General features: G+C 43.3%; 1 protein-coding gene across 2 annotated transcripts in view; it reads right to left on the reverse strand.

The window, feature by feature from the left end:
• Nucleotides 1-650: 650 nt before the first annotated feature.
• LOC120916356 (sialic acid-binding Ig-like lectin 12) overlaps nucleotides 651-23,434 on the reverse strand; it is a 31,324-nt gene continuing 8,540 nt past the window's right edge. For both annotated transcript variants that reach the window (XM_040327273.1, XM_040327274.1), the window contains exons 3-8: nucleotides 22,196-22,552; nucleotides 20,781-21,080; nucleotides 8,950-9,237; nucleotides 6,736-6,838; nucleotides 3,343-3,433; nucleotides 651-890 (exon numbers count right to left, since the gene is read on the reverse strand). In XM_040327273.1, the coding sequence (XP_040183207.1) occupies nucleotides 702-890; nucleotides 3,343-3,433; nucleotides 6,736-6,838; nucleotides 8,950-9,237; nucleotides 20,781-21,080; nucleotides 22,196-22,552 (1,328 nt within the window). In that variant the 3' untranslated portion in view covers nucleotides 651-701. The remainder of the gene's footprint in view (nucleotides 891-3,342; nucleotides 3,434-6,735; nucleotides 6,839-8,949; nucleotides 9,238-20,780; nucleotides 21,081-22,195; nucleotides 22,553-23,434) is intronic.

Consider the following 23,434-nt stretch of genomic DNA (forward strand, 5'->3'; position numbering starts at 1 on the left):
TACGGCGGCGTAGCCTAAAGCGGGCGGGCGTAAAGGCGCCGAATTCAAATGTGTTGGAGGGGGGCGTGTTTGATGGTAATGAGGCTTGACCTCACGTTTTTTAGGTTTTTTTTTAACTGCGCATGCGCCTACATTTCCCAGTGTGGATTGCGGCTACGTACACCACACGGTCCTATTGATTTCGACGTGGACGTAAACGACGTAAATCCCAATTCGCAGACAACTTACGCAAACAAAGTAAAAAATTGGATTCTCGCGGTGGGAACGGCGACCATACTTTAACATTGTTATTTCACCTAATAGGTGGAATAACTTTAGGCCTGCTAATGCCTTACGGAAACGGCGTAAATCGTTTGTGAATCGACGTATCCCCTCATTTATATATTCTACGCCGACCGCAATGGAAGCGCCACCTAGCGGCCATCCAAAATATTGCAATCTAAGATAGGACGGCGCAAGCCGTCGTATCTTAGATATGTTTAAGCGTATCTCTGTTTGAGCATACGCTTAAACATAGGTCGGCGTATATTCTGAGTTAGGTCGGCTTATCTACTGATAAGCCGGCCTAACTCTACCTGAATCTACCTAAAATATTTTATACCGTGTAGCTTTTCATATGTATTCCATGAAGAATAATCCAGAGTTCTATGTCCATAGGCATTTGCATACTTTAATATTGGGTTGTATTGAAAAATAAAGTCTCAGGTTCTACGCTTAACCACAGAATACTCGACTTCCTCCGCATCTGTATCTGTTTCTGCAACTTTTGGTTTCAGCTTTGAAAAGTCAACACTCATGTATTGTACATTTTGGCAATTCAGATGTACTGATCCATCTTCTGAAGGTGGTTGGCGGTCCTGTTGAGGAATTTTCCCAACTTCATGGGGACCCTAGAAGAGAATCAAATAATTTAAACTGCATAGACTTCCATATACGGTATATAGTAGAAAACAAGTTACTCATCAGCAGCAATAATGTTATGAAACTAAAGAGAATTGATAAGTAAAACAGTTTTAATTCCTTGTAATTTCAGTTAAAGTTAGGAGATTTCAGCCACATTGTGCCATTTTGGTTGACATGCATTTAAAGCGGAGTTCCAGCCACAATTTCACTTTTTAAATATAAATACCCCTGTAATACACAAGCTTAATGTATTCTAGTAAAGTTAGTCTGTAAACTAAGGTCCGTTTTGTTAGGTTGTTACAGCATTTAGACACTTTATAAAATAGAAATTGACTGGGGCCATCTTAAGTGTGGGCATCTTGAAGCCAGACTGTATGACTTCCTGGATTTCAGCCTTCCAGATCTCGCACATGCCCAGTGCTGCACAAGCAGTGTCAGATCAGGTTTCAGCACCTGTGCTGTCCAAGTCACATGATTCTTTGAGATTGGGGAGTGCACAGACTCCTGGAAAGTTACACCCACTACATTCCCAGGAGTCTGTGCGGTGTAGGTTAGGAAGCATTAAGCACCTAGGTGCAGGAAGTGGGAAGATTAACTATTCTGACTAGCCACAACACTTTGAAGGCATCTAAAAAAAATTAAAAAAATTCGTAAAGGACCAATGACATTTTTTTTTAAACTACTGATGTAATGTTATATTTATGGGTGGAACTCCACTTTAAGGCAATAGAAAAGGCATAAAAAAAAGTATTTTTTTAGGGGTGCAGTAGGCTATAAATTGTCCTGGAGGCTATAGAACCTCTTTAATCCTTTTTTGCGTTTTTTTTACACATGTTTAGAAAATAATTTTAAACCTGAAGATTAGTTATCGCGCCAAAACATTCTATAATTTCTGCAAGAAGAGACTCTAGTCATAGTTTAAAAAAAAAATGTCACGCGGTATTTGCGCAAAATTTCAGTAAAATACAGTACACTAAACTTAATATTAGGGCGCACAAGTCCAATATATTACCCAAGCATTTGGTAAAATATAAAGGATGAGGTTACGCCAAGTAAATAAACAGCAAACATGTCGAGCATTAAAATTGCGCACACCTGTGGAACAGCGTCAAACTGCGGTACCTAAAAATTTTCATAGGCACCGCTTTAAAAGTCTTTACAGGTTATCAGTTTAGCATTACACAGGACGTATGGAGATAAATATATTTGCTCTCATGCTTAAAGCTTTAATTAAATTAAATTAAAAGTCAGCAGCTACTAACACTGTAGCTGCTGACTTTTAATAAGGACACTTACCTGTCCTAGTCGCCAGCGATGTCGGCCCCCGCCGAGGCCGATCCTCGATCCTGGCAGCTCCAGGCGCCGCCATCCACAGTAAGGGAAACAGGCAGTCAAAGCCATGTGGCTTCACTGCCCGTTTCCTACTGCGCATGCGCGATGCTGCTTTCTGGAAAACACACAGTTCCCAGAATGCAGCGCGCCACATTCACAAGAAGAAACCGAGTGTAGGAGGAGGAAGAGAATGCACCGCGGAGGATGAAGAGGCAGATTCGGCACTTCTGCATAGCAACAGCTATTTAGGGTAAGTAAAAAAAAAAAAAATCGCCGTCCGTGGGGGTATGCCAGTGCAAATGCTCGAAATTAAACCGGAACAAGCCAATGCTTATGACGGTGACGTCATTCTACGCAAATCCCTATTCGCAAACGACTTACGCAAACAACGTAAAAAATTTAAAATGCGAGGTGGGAACGACGGCCATACTTAACATTGAGTACGCCACCATATAGCAGGGGTAACTATACGCTGGAAAAAGCCGAACGCAAACGACGTAAAAAAAGGCGCCGGCCGGACGTACGTTCGTGGATCGCGGAAATCGAAGGAAACGCCACCTAGCGGCCACCGAAAGAATGCACCTGAGATCCGACGGCGTACTAAGACGTACGCCTGTCGGATCGATCCGAGATGCCGTCGTATCTTGTTTTGTGGATACAAAACAAAGATACGACACGCAAAATTTGAAATTACGCGGCGTATCAAGAGATACGCCGGCGTAATTCTTTTGTGAATCTACCCCAATACCTCGGCCTAAATTTATGAACAAATGTGATTTTTTTTTTTTTATTGGATATGCCTGTAGAAGTGATTGATTTCTACATTAATGGTAATCGCCAGCTGAATGCATCATCTCTGCGGTATAACCACTGAAACCCTAGTACACCATATGAAGTCCTATGGGCAGCAAGTGGTTAAAACATATCAGATCATTTTTTTTTTATGAGTTCAGATTCATTTTAAATTCAGCGTATCAATTTTCTACTGTGAAGCCACATTTTCTGGTAGCTAGCTTGGTTCTGAATTTCACTTTAGAGTTTTTGAAGTTGGTTCAAGTAAAACAGCACTCAGTAATATAACAGAAGACATTTTCTAGGGTAACTTACATGAGAAAACATTTCTGAATTTCCGTAGATATGATCAACAACATCAGCATGGGTCCGCCTTGTAGCTTCTTTATTCTGCATCATCTTTTTTCTGAAAAATTTAAAAAAGGAAGTGCAGATAAGGGTTGATTCATGCTGGAAATAGTACAAAAACTGAAGATTCTACTAATATGTTCTTGAACAGGGGAAAGCCAAGAGAAAGGTTCAGAATGTATCTCTACTTATCTGAATGTTTTACTTTATGGTTGTTCGATGGACTAATGTGTCCAAAAAATTGTAGTCATTCAACAACATTTTGAAGGAACAAATTACTACATATGAAATGAAGCTGAACCCAGAGTAACAAATAAAAATCCATCTTGGACTTGACCAGACTTGACCAGACTGACCTTAAAGTCCATGTGAAGTCCAAGAATGAGCTGCTCTTGTTGCTCCCTTAAGTCTCTTAAATAGACTTGTGCATTTGTTTTTATCTGAATGCATTTTCGTCCGAATTTTGGGTATTTTCGTTATCGTTTTAACAAACGAAAACAAACGTGCAGAATCCGAAATCCGAAAGATCAGACATAAAAAAATGCTTTATTTTCTTTTTCGTTGCTACAACAGTTCGATATAGATAGGAGATTCAACATGACGCTGACAATAGCCATCTGTGTCTGTCGAATGTGCCTAACCTTAACTCTATTAGTCCAAGAATATTCTACATAGAGGGGAAAGATTCGACATTATAGAGACAGTGTTGGGGTAGACCATTCGACATGAATGACAAAGATTCGACGAAGCAGCGAAAAACATACAAATGTCGAATCTGTCATTGAAGGATTATGGTGTCTGTCGAAAGTTCTAAGAAGATTCGACAAGCAGCTAAACTGTTCGACGCCGCAATCATACATTTCCAGTCAAATGCTCGGCCCATAGGCTATAGAAGAATTTGAATGTTGGTTGACTAGTAATGATAATTTATAAATATAATTATTACTAGTGTCATATAACATTAGAATTCTTCTATAGCTTGTAGACGGAACATTCGACCGGAAATGTACGATTGCGGCGTCGTACAGTTCAGCTGCTCCGTCGAATCTTCTTAGAACATTCGACAGACACCATAAGCCTTCAATGACAGATTCGACCTTAATTAATTCGGATTTTCGGACGAATGCATTGTTTAACCAAACAAAATAAATAAAAACGAATTTCGGGAGTAACTAAATACATTTATTTTTTCGGGCAAAAACTAAATTCTGAAACAAAATATTTCAGTGTGCACATGTCTACTCTTAAATATACCATTCAAAAGGTTTTGTTATATCTGTTTGAGAAGTGCAAAAAATATCTATTGATCTTTCGAATCATTCTCAGCTCTCTCTGTGGACTAAAAGAATATACCATCTATGTTATGGAGGAGAGAAGCGGAGGATGTGTTCTTCTGAAACTCTTCTTGTCCTAGGGCAAGTGTCTCCAAACGTTCTAAACAAAGGAACAGTTTACTGTCCTTCAGACATTAGGGGGGCAGACTGTGCCTATTGGGAGTAAACAATGCTCCATGTTTAGTTATAGAGTTATAGAGTAACAACGATGTTCCTCCAAAGTACAGTACAGTGGTCAAACACTGTCAACAGGAAGAGTGTTATGCCCTGTACACACGATCGGTCAATCCGATGAAAACGGTCTGATGGATTTTTCCATCAGTTAACCGATGAAGCTGACTGATGGTCAGTCGTGCCTACACACCATCAGTTAAAAAACCGATCGTGTCAGAACGCGGTGACAAAAAAAACACAACGAAGTGCTGAAAAAAAATTAAGTTCAATGCTTCCAAGCATGCGTCGACTTGATTCTGAGCATGCGTGAATTTTTAACAGATGGACGTACCTACAAACGATCGTTTTTTTTCTATCGGTTAGGTATCCATCGGTTAATTTTAAAACAAGTTTCACATTTTTTAACCGATGGATAAATAACCGATGGGGCCCACACACGATCGGTTTGGTCTGATGAAAACGGTCCATCAGACCGTTCTCATCGGATTGACCGATCGTGTGTACGCGGCATTAGTGGCAGGATCACCAGGTGGAAATAAATCTGAACAGAAAGCTATTGGAGAGGCATCCAGGTTCATTGTTTAACATCCCCGTGGATTGGAGGATGTTAAAAAAAGAGCCAGGAGGCCGAGCGAAGCGAGTACGTGAGGCCGACTGGCCACTTTCCTCAAAATCCACGTCGACCTGTAGTTTACACCCCCCCCTGCTCGACGAGGGGAGGGGAGGGGGAGGGCCCTCCCAGCTCCAAGACACACAGCGGAAGCGCTGTGTGTGTGTGTGATACGAGAGGAGGAGAAGGAGAGAGCTGCAGCCACGGCTCAAAGCGGCGCCAGGGAAGTCCAGCCCTGCCGCTCGCTGTGTCACTCAGCTGACAGTTTCCTGGTGGATCACTTCAGCCAGGAAACTGTCAGCCTGGTTCACCCCTGCTGCTCACTCTCCCTGGACTAAATTCCACTCGCATTTTGCGAGCAAAGAGTGGAATTTTTAAGGGCTGCAGAGAGGATCCATGTAAAAGGGTGCGGGTGGAGGGGAGGGGGGAAGCCCCATGAAAGCAATGCAGTCGCATAGACATGGCTAAATAAAAATCAGCTTGATTTGTGTCTGTGGGCCATATTCTTGGTAAATGTAGGCGGGCGGCGCGTAAGCCATTTACACTCCGCCGCCCCAACTTACAGGAGCAAGTGCTGTATTCCCCAAACACTTGCTCCGTAGTTTGGGGCGGCGGAGTGTATTTGGCCCGGCGTATCTCCGCGTATCTCCAAGGGGGCGGCTTCTATTTAAATTAAGCGCGCCCCCGATTCTAACGAACTGCGCATGCACCGGGCTTAAAATAGCCCAGTGCGCATGCTCCAGTTCTCGGCGTATTGTATTCAAGAACGACTTAGTAAAACGACGTAGCCGACGGGAAAACACGACGCGGACCCGACGCCATACTTAACATGGCCTACGTGGGACTTGCGTAAAACTTACCCCTCATATAGCAGGGGTAAGTTTACGCTTACGCAAACGACGTAAGCGACGGTTACGCGACGCAAATTCGTTCGGGAATCGGCGTATCAGGCTCATTTGCATAAACAAATGAGACCTGAACGTAAACGCCACCTAGCGGCGGGCGGAGTAATTACATTTAAGATCCAACAGTGTAAGTGACTTACACATGTCGGATCTTAAGTGTATCTATGCGAAAATTATTCTAAGAATCACTCGCATAGATACACTGGCCAAAAAAGAGAGATACGATGGAGTATCCTGAGATACTCCATCGTATCTTTACTCAGAATATGGCCCTGTGTTTCTAACTTGCTTGATAAAATTACACCATAGGATGATGGGAAATGTAGAAAAGACTTACTTTCTGTAGAAAATTATTAATAAAATTCCAGTCACTATTAATACAGCTGCAAAGCATCCACCATATATCGCAGCAGATGGAAATGCTTTAGACGTTAACTGAGCTGAGAAGAAAAAAAAAGTTATTACCATGAGAAATTCAGGTAAATCTGACAGTCAATACAAATGGTCAAAAGACATGCAAAGAAAATTGGATGAGATTTATAAAAGAAGCTGAGCGTATTAATTAGGGTAAAGCTGTGTTTAGATCAATAAACCAATATATATATATAAACCAATACCAATAAATCAATAAACCCTTTTTATTTCCCTCACATTATTTTTTTTTATCTTACATTATTTAGGAATGGGCTGCATCACATACAGTACATCATGAGCATCAGAAAGAACAAAAGGGTTATCAAATGGATATCTACATAATATGGACATAATGGACAAAAGAGAAAAAAAATTGCTCACTGACATGTACATCACAATTGTAATTTACACATACAGAAAAATGTATAAGATTGTAATTCAAATGTTGTGATGTCACTCAAATTTTCAAAATTGGAATTAGGGAGGCATACATTTGAGGAAGTTCCCCAGAGTATAAGAAAAAATAAAGGGGGGGGGGGCTAGGGATAGAAAAGGAAAAGGTGAGTCTTCACAGTCTACAGATCTACCTGAAAATAGGGGGAAAATCACAGGTGCGTGTTATACGCCGATAGTGTACCTCGGACCTCAGCTCTAACGTCACACACACAGTCCCGCCTCTGCCACCGGCATTGGACCAGTGTTCTGTCAACCACAGGAGCTGATCCAATGCCAATGGCGGGACTGTGTATGGGACTGCCAACGCGACTGAGAGCTGAGTGAACAGGAGAGGACGGCTGTACGAGATGACGGCTGCACTGCACGAGAGATGGTGAGTCTGCAAATGGGCATCAGGCTGCATTGATGAGAGACGGGCTGCAGATGGGCACATAGGCTGCAGATGGATACATAGGCCCAGATTCTCAGTGGAGATACAACGGCGTATCTCCAGATACGCCGTCGTATGTCTGCGTTGTGCCGTCATAACCTAAGAATCAGTTACGCATAGATATCTGTTAGATCCGACAGGCGTAAGTCTCTTACGCCGTCGGATCGTAACTGCATTTTTACGCTGGCCGCTAGGGGCGTGTACGCTGATTTACGCGTCGAAATATGTAAATCAGCTAGATACGCGAATTCCCGAACGTACGCCCGGCCGACGCAGTAAAGTTACGCCGTTTACGTTAGGCTTTTCCCGGCGTATAAGTACCCCTGCTATATGGTGGCGTAAGTGCGGCGTACCAATGTTAAGTATGGCTGTCGTTCCCGCGACAAAATTTGAAAATGTTTACGTCGTTTGTGTAACACGTCCGTGAATGGGGCTGGACGGAATTTACATTCACGTCAAAACCAATACGTCCTTGCGGCGTATTAGGAGCAATGCACACTGGGAGATTTCCACGAACGGTGCATGCGGCGTTCGTGAAAAACTTCAATCACATCGGGTCACAGCACATTTACATAAAACACGCCCCCCTGTTCCAAATTGGAATTAGGCGGGCTTACGCCGGCCGATTTACGCTACGCCACCGTAACTTACGGAGCAAGTGCTTTGAGAATACAGCACTTGCCCGTCTAAGTTGCGGAAGTGTAACGTAAATCGGATACGTTACGCCGCCGCAAAGATACGACGCTGGACGAGAATCTGGCCCATAGGCTGCATTGAGGCTGCAGATGGACACAGATCAGGCTGCATTGAGGCTGCAGATGGACACAGATCAGGCTGCATTGAGGCTGCAGATGGACTCAGATCAGGCTGCATTGAGGCTGCAGATGGACTCAGATCAGGCTGCATTGAGGCTGCAGATGGACACAGATCAGGCTGCATTGAGACTGCAGATGGACACAGATCAGGCTGCATTGAGGCTGCAGATGGACACTGACCATTATTTTGCTTCAAAGTGGTTTATTTTTTTTTTCTGTTTTTTTTTCCTGAAAATTCTCTCTTAAATTGGGGTGCATGTTATATGCCGACACGTGTTATACGCCGATAAATACAGTGAATAAAAAAAAAGAGGGGAAAAAAGTGGGTAAGGGGGTGATTGATTAGGTATTTAATGTGAACTCTTTAAAGTGAATAGCCTCTACTAATTTATTAAATCAACGTCAACCATAGAGCATGAGTTTGTGAGATCCTTACCTGTTTCATTGAATAGCCCCAGAACAAGCTCTCCGTGTAAATTGGAAGCCACACACTGAATATTCTGACTCTCTTCTGCATTGACTGGAAGGGTCATGGTGCTGTTGGTAACTGAATTAGATGTCTGAGTGAAAATACTGACTTTGGCATTCGTGTGGTTTGAGTTATTATAAAACACCCCATTGTGTATCCACTTTAGATTCGGTTCAGGAAATGATTGAATTTGACATGTGCATTCAAGGCGATTTTCAACTTTACGACAACTCCCTCCGATGATTTGTGGTTTATCTATAACAAAAGGGAAAATGTGTGGGAAAAAAAAAGATATTGAGCAATGTGCAATGAGATATGACTTGTGCAAGCTTGTCCCTACTGAGGTTGATGAGGCCACCAGTCCTTCAAAGTAGGGAGGCTTGGAAGAAAGGTTCTGATTTACTGGCTTAAATTTCCGGATCTACAGATAATTTGAGGTGTAATTTCTGAAAAAGGCGAGCTCTGCTCAATGGCATGGCATAGCTAGGTGGGAATTAGGCTCTGCCCAGGAAACAGCCAGACATGAAGCGCTCCATGACTGCATCGACCCATCCCTGTGCACTGCCATGTGGGTGTTCTAGCAAAGACATGGGTCACGTTGCCTATGTCTTTGAAGGAGCCCATGTATAGCAATAATGTGCCATATGCAGAGAAGGCACATCCCCAACTCAGAAGTGTCACATAGCCAAGGGAATTCTTTGGAGGATGTCCCCTCACTAATGCTGTGCTGCATTTGAGGTTAGGTTAGTTTTTGAAGGGAGGGGGCAGATCTTTGCCGAAGGAGGGGGAAGATCTTTGTTAAGTGGGTGAGAAACATAAAAGAGTGACAAGAAAAAACAAAAAATATATTTTTTGTTTTATTGACTTTTATGAAAGGGGTTTTTAAAAGGGGTTTAAGGTACACAAACCATAGGATGGACTATGGGTGTCCTGGAGTACTGCGGTGCCACATCCTAGATAGTAGTAAGAGGATTTTATTGTTTGAGGAAAAGATGGACTTTCTAGGCACCAATGGTTAACACAGAATACATTTTTATTGATGCAATCCCAGACACATAGGTGATTGAACCAACATTACAGTACATATAATAAGAAATACATTAAAAACATGAATTGTCACAGAGTAATTCTGTAATGCTATAACAACTCAGATGGAGTTATGTTAAAACCAAAATAGGTCCACTAAGGACATCAACAGAAGTTGATGAACAAACGTAAGTATTGATAGGCGTATTTGTGCATGAGCTCTACATGTTTCGCAGTTGAGTGCTTCTTCAGGAGCTATAGACTTTCATCCACGGTAATGGATAAGGTTAAATTTAAATTCCAATGGAACGGCTGGATCAGGAGGTTGGGGAGGCTGGGGTGGCGTGTTATACAGCCTGATGGCTTGGGCTTGATACTCCTCCACCCCACCGCAGCTTTACATACATCCTGGTCTCCACCTGTAGGGAGCTTTTTTCCCTACTCTTATGGGATCAGTTTCCCTACAATTGCAGCTTTTATCTGCACTATTGTATCTACTCACAAAATTTGACCAGTTTATTATTCGCTGCGGTATACACTCTTGGATCCATCTACCAGCCTCCTTTCCACCTGAACCGTCTTTGAAGTCTGGATTTTTTCACCTCCTGATCCAGCCATTCCATTGGAATTTAAATGTAACCTTATCCATTACCGTGGATGAAAGTCTATAGCTCCTGAAGAAGCACTCAACTGCGAAACATGTAGAGCTCATGCACAAATACGCCTATCAATACTTACGTTTGTTCATCAACTTCTGTTGATGTCCTTAGTGGACCTATTTTGGTTTTAACATAACTCCATCTGAGTTGTTATAGCATTACAGAATTACTCTGTGACAATTCATGTTTTTAATGTATTTCTTATTATATGTACTGTAATGTTGGTTCAATCACCTATGTGTCTGGGATTGCATCATTAAAAATGTATTCTGTGTTAACCATTGGTGCCTAGAAAGTCCATCTTTTCCTCAAACAATAAAATCCTCTTACTTTTATGAGAGGGGGATTTTTCATGGTAGGGTGAAGGGGTTGCTGACAGGGAGAACATTTCTGGGGAGATGAGGGGTCATTTTTGGAGGATGCTGAATTGGTAGTATGGGTATTTTCTGTATTTTGTCAGGATTGCCCCTATCATTATTATTCCAGTGTTTTATCATTGGCACATGAGCGGTGAAGTCAGATACACCGGGCTGGTCCGTTGGATGTCGGACCGTGTCAAAGGCACGATATCATCGGGCCAATAGTAATCTCGAAAAAAGGCTCGTTAGATAGCGTAGATAGCATCTTAAAACCTTCCACGCCAACGCCGCAGTATGCATGCCTTTGACACGGTCCAAAGTCCAACAGACCAACCCGGTGTATCTGACTTCAGCGCTCAATCACTATAGGCTGTTTCTTTCACTGCTTCCTCCTTGGAGTTGCAGTTGCTTAGATATTAATGCCACAAGTTTGATGCATGCTGAGCTGCATTGAAGAAGCAGTTTGTGAAACGCGTCAGTATCTCTGCATATACAAGCATCTGTCCGCATCTTGTGGATTAAATATTAATCATGGTCAACATTATTATGAACAATGTATCGTGATTTTATATTTGTATCTTTGTAATAATTCTTAAATTTTAATAATTAATTCCTTGTGGTTGTGCTTACCTCAGTGACACACCCGCTAAAATTCCTTCACCTTCTGAGGGAGCGGTGCTCTCTCCAATACATGTTTTCCTATAGTATATTTGTAATGCCTGATCTTAATTTATAGCGGGTCTGCAGTAGGGTGACCACGTGTCCCGGATTGCCCGAGACAGTCCTGCATTTTGCAGGTCTGTCCCGGGCACCTTCATTCCAGGACAATACAGTGTCCCGGAATGAAACTGACACAGCTTCCCCCCGGGCCAACCTAATGCCCCCAAAAATGGCCGCCACATCACCGCTTTACTCACTGACAGTACTTGTCCTGGCCAGGAATGCCTGGAGGAGCACAATCCCCGCCCCCCTGGTTGTGATTGAAAAAATCATGAATCCTGCCTCTTGTGTCCAATCACTGTGCTGTGATTTGTTACACCACAAGCTGATTTTTGGGAAGGGGGGGTGTCCCTGAATGGTAGTTTGGAAATGTGGTCACCCTAGTCTGCAGTCTCTGACCATCCCCTGTTATATGTTTGTAGTTTCTGACCATCTCCTGTTATATGTCTTCAGTCTTTGACCATCCCCTTTTATATTTATGCACTCTCTGACCATCCCCTGTTATGTCTGCACTATTTGACCATCCCCTGTTATATGTATGCAGTCTCTGACCATCTCCTGTACTATAGCTGCAGTTTCTGACCATCTCATTGTATATGTCTGCAGTCTCTGACCATCTCCTGGTATATATCTGCTGTCTCTGACCATCTCCTGTACTATATCTGCAGTCTCTGACCATCTCATTGTATATGTCTGCAGTCTCTGACCATCTCCTGTACTATATCTGCAGTCTCTGACCATCTGCTGTTATATGCCTGCAGACTCTGACGGTTTTCTGTAGCAATAGTTTCACTGAATATTATGTGTGACCTTTTGGTGATTTCAAGGGTCTCACTTGAGGCCCCCTATATCAAGTAAATTGCGCAACCGTGTTTAAGGAGATTATTAACAGAAACAATATAGCATTATAAATGCAAGAAAAACATGTACATTAAGTGCCGGTTCACACTACAGCGACTTGGGATCCGACTTGTGTCGCCCCAAGTCACGCGACATGAGAAATTCCATTGAAGTGAATGGAGCCATCTTAATGTACACTCCGACTTCAGAAAAGGTTCCTGTACTACTTCAAGGCGACTTCTAGGCAACTTGTACCCAATGATTTCAATGGAAGTCGCCTCCAAAGTCGGATCAGTGTCTTACCTGAAGCAACTTTACAGGAAAAGAAAATAGTTTACTCAGACAAACCCCTCCCACAGAGCTGATTATTCTGTGATTGGCCACAGCCAAAGTCGCGTTGCAAGTTGCTCCAAGTCGCCTTGCAAAGTCGTGCTGTAAGTCGGGTTGCCCCTGTGTGAACCGGCACTTACTTACAAGTTATCTTAATGGTGACTGAAGTCTCCTTTCTGCCATGAGGGTTTGTGGCTTGGCAAGTATAAGTTCCTACATTGGTGAGTGACAAATTGGTGAAAATTAGTTTTTCCGTAAAGGAGGAAGTTTTTGTTCCAGAGAAGGATTTCCATACGAAACGGGATTCTGGTACACTGTCAGCAGAGCAAGTCAGGGAGAGCCGTGACCCTTCTGGAGGGTAAATGGCATTATTGGCATCAATGGTGCATCCACTACTAGAAGGTATGTTTGGCTCTTCGGTACTTATGGAACATTTGATCTCCGGTGCTCTTGGGGGATCTGTAACAATTTTTAAAAGAATCTGAGGAACCCAAAATGTTCTGTTTTTCTCCAAAAAAAATTCTCTACACAAAAATAAAAAAAATCTCATCATTATCATCATGGCAAAAACACTGGCTGCCTAATCAATTACGTATCTTGTATTGAATTGAGGCCCCTTTCACACTTGTACAACCTGAAAGTCACGCGACTTTGACGAGACTTGAAGATCAATGCCTGTGTAATGTTGAGGTCTATGGACACCAAGTCACATCAAAGTCAGTGTGATAGGGGCCTAAAGGATGACAATGCCAAACTGAAGAGATTGTTCTAGTTATAAATCTGTATTTGTCACAATGAAACCAAGTTTAGGAAATCACTCAGAAAGTTGTCTTGCTACCATACAACTTACAGAGTGAGCTCCTAACCACAGTTTACGAAGCATTAAAACTCAGGGGTAATCCATACCTCCCAACTTTTTGAAATGGGAATGAGGGACACCTATCAGCAAAAGTATGCAGGCATAGGACACACCCCTTGCCATGCCCCCTTAAAGGAGAATTGTACAAAAAAAACAAGATTGGTTAAACCCACAAGTATTTTTTTTACCATTACTATTCCTTTATATTGGCTTTTGGAAATTACAAATGCAGCAATTTAGAAATCAGGTGAAAGGTTTAGCACTGGGAAACACTTTTTGATAGATAAAAAGTGCATTTTATATACCGTATTTTTCACACCATAAGACACACCCCCCCCCCCCCCCAAAAAAAATTGTTGAAAATGCCTGTGCGTCTTATGGAGCGAATATAGACCAGTGCCCGCCGCCGAATGCTGAGCCAGCCGCATAACTCCTCAGCTGTGGGTTGCCTGCTCCTCCCTGTCAGGATGGGAGCATCTGTGTGTCCGTGACAGGGAGCGTGTTCCCCCTCCTTCTCCAGGCAAAGTAGGCTGTCCGTTTACACCCCCCCTTCTCACGGCAGAGCTGGCTCTCTGTGTCTCCCCCCCCCTCCTTCTCTGGGCAGACTGAGCGGGCTGTCTGTGTTCTCCCAGCTTCTCACGGCAGAGCGGGCTCTCTGTGTCCCCCCCTCCTTCTCCGGGCAGCATCACAAGCTGAGTGAGAGATGAAAGACACACAGAGCGGGCTGTGTCTGTGTGCATTCCATTTCCTCTCCCTTCTTCTGTGAGCAGTGGGGGTGGGGATTGTTAAAGCAGCAGCAGGACTGAGCAACTTGCAGAGGGGGATATTGCATTGCAGGCAATTAGTGTGCAGTAACCACTAGCAACTGAATGGAGAGTGACAATCTGTAGTAACCTCTAGAAACCAATCAGCAAGCAGTAATGAGTTTGTAACCTCCAACAACTGAATGGTAAATGGTAATGTGTAATAACCTCCTCAGAATATTTTTTTTCTTGTTTTTTTCCTCTAAAGCAGTGGTCTCAAAGTACCGGCCCGCGGGCCATTTGCGGCCCGCGGACCAGTTATAAATGGCCCTCAGGCAGGGTGGAAGTGAGCTGGTGCCATCTGGTGGTGAGCCGTTGGTATTACAAGTTATTACCATCAGATGTGAGCTGGCGCCATCTGGTGGTGGCCGTTGGTATTACAAGTTAAGCATTACAAGTTAAACAGAAATTCTAATGTCATTTTACACTATTTTCACTGCCATATTCTTCCCTCTAATTAGAACCCCCAAACATTATATATATTTTTTATCCTAACACCCTAGAGAATAAAATAGCGATCATTGCAATACTTTCTGTTACGCCGTATTTGCGCAGCGGTCTTACAAGCGCACTTTTTTGGGAAAAAATTACACTTTTTTTAATTAAAAAATAAGACAACAGTAAAGTTATCCCCATTTTTTTTAATATTATGAAAGATAATGTTACGCCGAGTAAATTCATACCCAACATGTCACGCTTCAAAATTGTGTCCGCTTGTGGAATGCCGACAAGCTTTTTTACCCTTTAAAATCTTCATAGGCGACGTTTAAAAAAATCTACATGTTGCATGTTTTAAGTTACAGAGGAGCTAGAATTATTGCTCTCACTCTACCAATCGCGGCGATACCTCACATGTGTGGTTTGAACACCGTTTACATATGCGGGCGCTGCTCACATATGTGTTCGCTTCTGCGCGCAAGCTCGTCGGGACGGGGTGCGTTTTCTGGCTCCTGAATTTTTTAGCTGGCTCCTAGATTCCAAGCAAATTTGTCAAACCCTGACTTACACCAGTGCTGGTGGTAATAATGCGCTCGCTGACACCAGTGCTGGTGGTAATAATGCGCTCGCTGACACCAGTGCTGGTGGTAATAATGCGCTCGCTGACACCAGTGCTGGGGGTTAATAATGTGTTCGCTGACACCAGTACTGTTGTTTTTGAAGTTTGAAAGTTTGCATGCGGCCCCCCATGGCATATGAAAACTTGTCTTGTGGCCCTCAGGTAATTTGAGTTTGAGACCCCTGCTCTAAAGCTTAGGTGCGTCTTATGGTCAGGTGCGTCTTATGGAGCGAAAAATACGATACATCTATATAGATCAAACCAAAATGAGGGACAAATTAGGAGGAATGAGGGACAGAGGGGCATTTCTCCAAATCAGGGACAGTCCCTTCGAAATCAGGGACAGTTGGGAGCTATGGTAATCACCCGTCTACATTACACACACAATAAAACTGTCCAGTGAAGGATGATTTCTACATAACCCTGGAAACACATTGACTGTCAACTCTTGATATTGTGACAAATAAACAATAAGTGGACCAATCTCTAAACCTTGGAAAATGAATGTGTGGACTGAGCCTTGGAGCTCTTATGGTAATAAATGCAAGCTGATTTGCCCATGGTCCCTGTTGGGGCTCCACTGGTCAATAGAGAGCTGCAACATTTGATTCATTCACAACCTCCAGGCTTGAAACCTAGCACTCTACCATCTACTTCCAGAATAATCAATTGATTAACCAACCGACCTACCAAACAACCATCAATCAACCACCACAGATCACGTGGTTTACCTAGACAGTGATCAAAATGTGCCAAACACTTTTGAATGCCTCATCTCTTGAGAATCAATTATATAGAGCTAAGAAACAGAATAAGGCTGAATGCACACTGTGAAACGTCTCCATCCCTGTTATGCATACAAAAATACAGAATTTTGCCCGTAGGACTTTAGATGAAGCGTGGCACAGCCAGTAAAAACTTTGAAATTTATTGCATGTAATACCAATAAGGTCATCTGAAAATGGGTTCCATGTTGCCAAACAAATTGGCCCAACTATACATTTACAATCCATAGTAATATACAACATTTCATAGTAAATCCATAGTAAAAGAAACATAGCATCTTGAGTGACCATACGCGTTTCGTGAGTGTGTTCTCACTTCTTAATGCATATACACATGTCTAAAGGGTAACATAATTTAAAAAAAAGGTATAACATGGATATTAGAGAGTGTGTTATATGTGTGCACATGTGAGGATGAAGTTTGAGTATCCATACTTACGAAATTGCAGGATGTCGCAAAATCTAACCCAACGCTAACCAACAAGGACATCTAACCTGGGAGCTGTCCAACATTCTGCAATTTTGTAAGTATTAGGGATGAGCCGGACATACCCCCCCCCCAATCCCCATCCTCCCCCCCCCCCCCCCAGGTTCGGTTCGCAGCAGAACATGCGAACAGGCAAAAAAATTGTGCGAACACCGTTAAACTCTATGGGACATGAACGTGAAAAATCAAAAGTGCTAATTTTAAAGGATTATATGCAAGTTATTGTCATAAAAAGTGTTTGGGGACCTGGGTCCTGCCTGTTTATTCCTTTAAATATCGTGCCTGGGGAGTCTGCCTGTAAAGTACCGCCTTTTTTGCATGTTTATAACAATACCACAGCAAAATGAAATTTCTAAAGGAAAAAAGTAATTTAAAACTGCTCGCTGCCAATAATGAATTGTCGGATCCCGGCAATACAGATACAAATCATTGAAAAAAAACGGCGCAGTTTCCCTCCTCCTCCAGTCTATTACCAGGCCCTTTGGGTCTGGTATGAATATTAAGTGGAACCCCACGGCAACATTTTTAAAATAATTGCGTGTGGGCCGCCCCCAAAATCCATTCCAGGCCCTTTAGGTCTGGTATGAATATTAAGGGAACCCCGTGCCAATTTTTTTTTTTAATGGCGTGGGGGTCGCCCCCAAAATCCATACCAGGCCTATCAGGTATGATATGGATTTTTAGGGGAACCACACGCCAAAATAAAATAAAATGTTGTGGGGGTCCCCCCAAAATCCATACCAGACCCTGGGGCTTCCAGATTCCGATAAGCCCCCTGCCTGCAGACCCCCACAACCACTGAGCAAGGGTTGTGGGGAAGAGGCCCTTGTCCCCCAAAGCACCCTGTTAAGGGCATGTTGTCTGGTACACTTCAGGAGGGCGGGCGATATCTCCCCCCCTTTTCCTGCGGCCTGCCAGGTTGCGTTCTCAGATAAGGGCCTGGTATGGATTTTGGGGGGACCCCACGCCTTTTTTTTTTACATTTTGGCACAGGATTCTCCTTAACCACTTGCCGCCTGGCTCGCAATATGGCCGCTATACATCGACAAAGTGGCACGGCTGCACAAAATCATGTAGGGCTACGTCTCCCCTTTAAGAGCCACCATAGGGCGCGCGTGCAGGGGTCCCGATAAGCGTGGGCGGCAGGCGCAATCGCCGCCGGCCAAGCGCGATTGCGTGCACAAGAGCCAACACAGGGATTGGTGTGTGTAAACAAACCAATCCCTGTGCTGTCAGAGGAGAGAAGACTGTGTGTTTCTACTAAGTAGAAACAGCGATCTTTCATCTCTCCTAGTTAGTCCCAGTCCCATTATAGCACTAATCACTCTATAAATGTCAATGGTCCCAAAAATGTGTCAAAAGTGTCCGATGTGTCCGCTGGAATGTCACAGTCACGATAAAAATCACAGTTTGCCTCCATTACTAATAAACAAAAAAAAATAATAATAAAAATGCCATAAATCTATCCCCTATTTTGTAGATGCGATAACTTTTGTGCAAACCAATCAATATACGCTAATTGCAATTTGTTTTACCAAAAATATGTAGAAGAATACATATCGGCCTAAACTGAGGAAGAAATTTGTTTTTTTATATATATTTTTGGGGGATATTTATTATAGCAAAAAAATATTGGGCCAAGGTAACTACACCTGGCATGTAAATTTAGGAGCAACCAGGGCTTTTTTCAGCTGGAACTTGGTGGAACTCAGTTCCACCACCTCTGGCTCAGGCCCTCTGCTTCTGGCTCAGGCCCTCTGCTCCATGCTCACCACTATCACTTGTGAACACAGAAGTCTGGCTTCTGTGTTTACAAGTGACAGCTTGACTCTCAACGGCTCCCGTAGATCTGATCTCCTGAATGGGTCCCACTGAGTACAGGGTGGGGACAAGGGAGATGCAGGTGCCCGGGGTGGAATGAGGATGCCGACACCCTCAATGGATGATGAGAGTGAGAGAGGTGGAGCCACCTACAGTGTGTGGGGAGGTACTAGAGCCAACTGCATGCTTTAATTTAATACAGCAACAAAAGTAAGGTGGAAGATGGTGGAGCTTATTAAGGAAGGTGGGAGTATATGTGGGCAGTAGAGGGGGTTGGATGCAGAGGTCAGAGCTGAAGAGGGGTGAAAGTGAGATGTGGACGGGGAATGCAGAGGTTAGCAGCTGTGGAAGAAGGCTGAAACCGGCACTCTGTATGCAACGTAACTGAACCCTGCACTCTGTGTTACCCCCCAACTATGCACGTAATGCACTCCTGGTATTTAATGCCCCATTAAGACCCCTCCGACTTTTAATGAAATTTGAACACATCCACTATTTGATGCAGTTTGGAGGGTGTGTGTATGGGGGAAGTGGCTTGTGGTTGAGTTCCTGAACCTGTTTTCTGAGAAAAAAAGCCCTGGGAGCAACCCTATCTAAACATCAGGGTGCTACAAAAATATATAGAGATTTAAAAAGAAAAAAAAATCTGTGCTAAAAGCAATTATAACAGTATGCAGCAATCAGTAGGAAAATAATTGGCACAGGTTTCTGAACTTACAGCAGTCAAGCAAAAATGAGTTTAGAGATAGGGACAACGAGCCATCTAATACCACACATTTGAACACCACAAGTTTCTGAGCAGTCTAGGCTCTCATAACTGAAAATATAAGGCAAGTCTCTTGGGTTACCTAGTGCCAATGCAAAACTGCTGGTACCCAATTAAGTCTTAAGAGCACTGCACAGTGATAGGGATCAGTTTAGGGTTTGTACTCACATGTCCCCAGGATAGTTACCACCTTCCATCTTCCTACGGACATGTTCCAATGAGTGGCACAGTCTTCCTTCAGTCCAGATCCCTTGTGATGAGGTCCTGCAATCAGCTTCCAACAAGGTTCATCCAGGCCCTCAGCCCTGAAAGGCCTCAAAAGCAGCTTCTCAGACCCTCCTGGGGAGAGAAAACCCAGCTCTCTAGTACTTCAGACTATCAATACTGGGCTCTCTTCTGCAGGGATTGGCTGGAGCGCGATAAATATTCAGGCTGGCAATTTGCATATCCCTCCCTAAGCTCTGTAAGCTTAGGTGGCACTGATGGGCACTGATAGGTGGCACTGATGATGAGGCACTGATAGGTACTGATTGGCAGCACTGATAGGTGGCACTGATAGGTGGCACTAAAGGGCACTGATAGGCGACACTGATGGGCACTGATAGACACTTGTAGGTGGCACTAATAGGCAGCACTGATAGGTGGCACTGATCATGAGGAACTGATGGGCACTGATTGGAAGCACTGATGGGCACTGATAGGTGGCACTGGTTAGCAGTACTGATGAGCACTGGTAGGTGGCACTGGTGGTCACTGTGTCGGACCGATGTCCCTTTACCAGAAGCTGGCAATCAGCTTTATTTCTTTCTCCTCATGCTGTCAGCGTGAGGAATAAAAAATAACGATTACCAGATTATGTTTACATCACGTGATCAGCTATCATTGGCTGACAGCTGATTACGTGGTAAAGGGCCATGATTGGCCCTTTACCGTGATCAGCCGAGTCCCAAGGGGGGGCACGCGGGCAGTGCCAGCACAGGAGGACATCCATGTACGTCCTCCCGGCAATGTAAGCTCATGCGGTAGCCGTCTTTCGGCTATAGCACTGGTATCAAGTGGTTAAGTATATCAAAAAGAAAACTCCTCTTGCTGTAGCCGGTACATTGATACTTGGCGGAATTGAGGAAATTGGATGTTGAATAGAGAGGTCTTAGTACTAGAATGCCCTATAAATGATGATGTAATACGTTTCTATGACTAAAACTTCAATACTAGAAATCTTATCCTGGTAAATTATACATTTCTATCATAAATTAAGGTGGTTTCAGGATGAGAAGAAGACTTACATTCAACTTTCATAGTAATTTCTTGTACAGTGGTCAATCCCTCTTTCAGCTCTACTGTGCATGTCAATGGAGAGTTGTTCTGTTCCTTCCTCGCGGTGAAGGTGATTGTAGAGAAGTGGGTCTTTGTACCATCTTCATTATCTTTAACCCAATTTACCAGTCTTCTGCTTTGGATATTTCCTCTCCAAGTGATTTTGGGGGTTATCCTCCTCACACATGTTCTAGGAGATGTGCAGCGCAGTGTCACCTCCTCTCCATCAAGCCAACTCTTTATGGGTGAGATCTCAGGTTTATTTAGGTCTGCAATGATAACACACAGAAAACTCCTTGAATTTTAACAATTATAAAATTAGAATACAAAGGGCCAGATTCAGGTAGACTTACGACGGGCGTATCAGTAGATACGCCGTCGTAAGTCCGAATCCGCGCCGTCGCAACTTTAGGTGTATGCTCAAACTGAGATACGCTTAAATGTTGCTAAGATACGGCCGGCGTAAGTCTCCTACGCCGTTGTATCTTAACTGCATATTTACGCTGGCCCGCTAGGGGCGTGTACGCTGATTTACGCCTAGAATATGTAAATCAGCTAGATACGCTTATTCACGAACGTACGCCCGGCCGTCGCAGTAAAGATACAACGTTTACGTAAGGGGTTTTCAGGCGTAAAGATAAACCACCAAAAAGATGGCGCAGCCAATGTTAAGTATTGACATCGGAACCGCGTTGAATTTTTCAAATTTGACGTTGTTTGCGTAACTCGTCCGTGAATGGGGCTGGCCGTAATTTACGTTCACGTCGAAAGCATTGACGATTTACTGACGTCATTTGGAGCATGCGCACTGGGATACGTCCACGGACGGCGCATGCGCCGTTCGATCGAAACGTCATTTACGTGGGGTCACACTTTATATACATAAAACACGCCTACAGCTTCAACATTTGAATTAGGCGGGCTTACGCCGGCCCTAATACGCTACGCCGCCGTAACTTCGGCGGCAAAATCTTTGAGAATACCATACTCGCCTCTCAAAGTTTGCTAGTTTGTGGTTTTTTTTTAAAGCTTGGCGATGCAGCAAAGCCTAAAACTGTAATGGCAACATGTTGGATAGTCTGACCGCTACTCACACACACACATCAGCCCAGGTCTCTCCAATGGTCCAATTTATATTTGTCTAGAGTTCAGCTTTAGTAATGTCTCAAACTTTGATGGTGTGATAACCCAACATCCAATTATTTATATGATATCTCCTTCCATTTACGTGCTTTTATGTAAGTAAACTAAGGGAAGGCTTTGCTCCAAGGCTGTATATACTATAATAGTCCCATGTATATTCATAGAGATCAGGGACTGTTTTATTTTTGTATTTGATGGTTGTAGATTGTAAACTCCTAGGAAGCATTATTATTTTCCTTACCTGTTACTTTTACATAAGGCTTGATATCTTGGTAGCTGAATTTTATGTTATCTTCTTCAACTCTGAAACGATAATGACCTTCATCTTCATATAATGGATCCTCTATGTAGAGAGAGCAGTCCCCTCTCCATACATCTCCAACCAGAAAGAATCGTCCATTAGTCTCATACTTGGTATTACTTCTAGAAGCCACAGATTCCTCATCCTTATTGTACCAAATTCCCTTAGCATTTCTAGTTAATGTTACTGTCCTAGGCACAGTAAAGCTGCATGGAATGTACACACACAGTCCTCTCTGGACCGTTACATGATGAGGAACATTTATACTGTATCCTCGAATCAATTCACTGTCAGTACCTGCAGATTAAATAGAAAAAGTGTGTTTTCATGGCTTCGTCACACATGTACACGATCATACATTTGGCTACATATATTAATAAAGTCTGTTCCTACCATTGTACTGTCAGAAAGAATAAACTTCATTTTTTATTATTGCTGTTGGTTTTACATTTGGAGATTTGTGATTACCTCCTTTCCTGGTAAAAACCCAGTCGAAAAATCTTAGTAATAAATAACAGCAATGAAAACTGGCAGATGTTACTTTTTTTTTTCTTGCACACCCTGATATGTCCCTTTGTTAAGGTATAAATAAAGCTTTGAAGACTACACTATTTCAGTGCTAATGTGGGAAGGGCCAGTGGCTAAAGTGCATATCAGTCTTATGGGTGTCAATCTTGCTGGCTTCATACTTCCACAGGTAACCAGGTAGGCTCCAGGCCTTGTTACCCTCTCCAGACTGGGGGTGTCCTCAAAACTAATGCCTCGTTTCCACTGAGTGGATCGGTTCGGGTCGCTTAGAATGGAACGGGTTAGAATAGTCCGGTCTATTCTGCAGAGCATTTCCACTGCAAATCGGACCATCCGGGACCATGCAAGGTTTAGAAAAAAAGCCTAGCACGTCCACCAATCAGTGAGATGTATTTGTAGGTCCGCCCTAATGGAACCGTTCCATTCTCTATGGCCCCACATCTGAAGCAGGACCCAGAATGGTCCGGTACGGTTCGCTTTTTTGGCACGCTTTCATAATGGAAACACCCAAAAAAGCGTACCGTACCGAACCGTACCGAACCGATCCGCTCAGTGGAAACAAGGCATAAATGATAAAGAACAAGAAGGGTGCACCTTGCCTTGCTCATTACCTAAGATACCATTCATTAAATGAATACACAGATACTTACA

Source organism: Rana temporaria, chromosome 10 (genome assembly GCF_905171775.1).
Source record: "Rana temporaria chromosome 10, aRanTem1.1, whole genome shotgun sequence".
Lineage (NCBI taxonomy): Eukaryota > Metazoa > Chordata > Amphibia > Anura > Ranidae > Rana > Rana temporaria.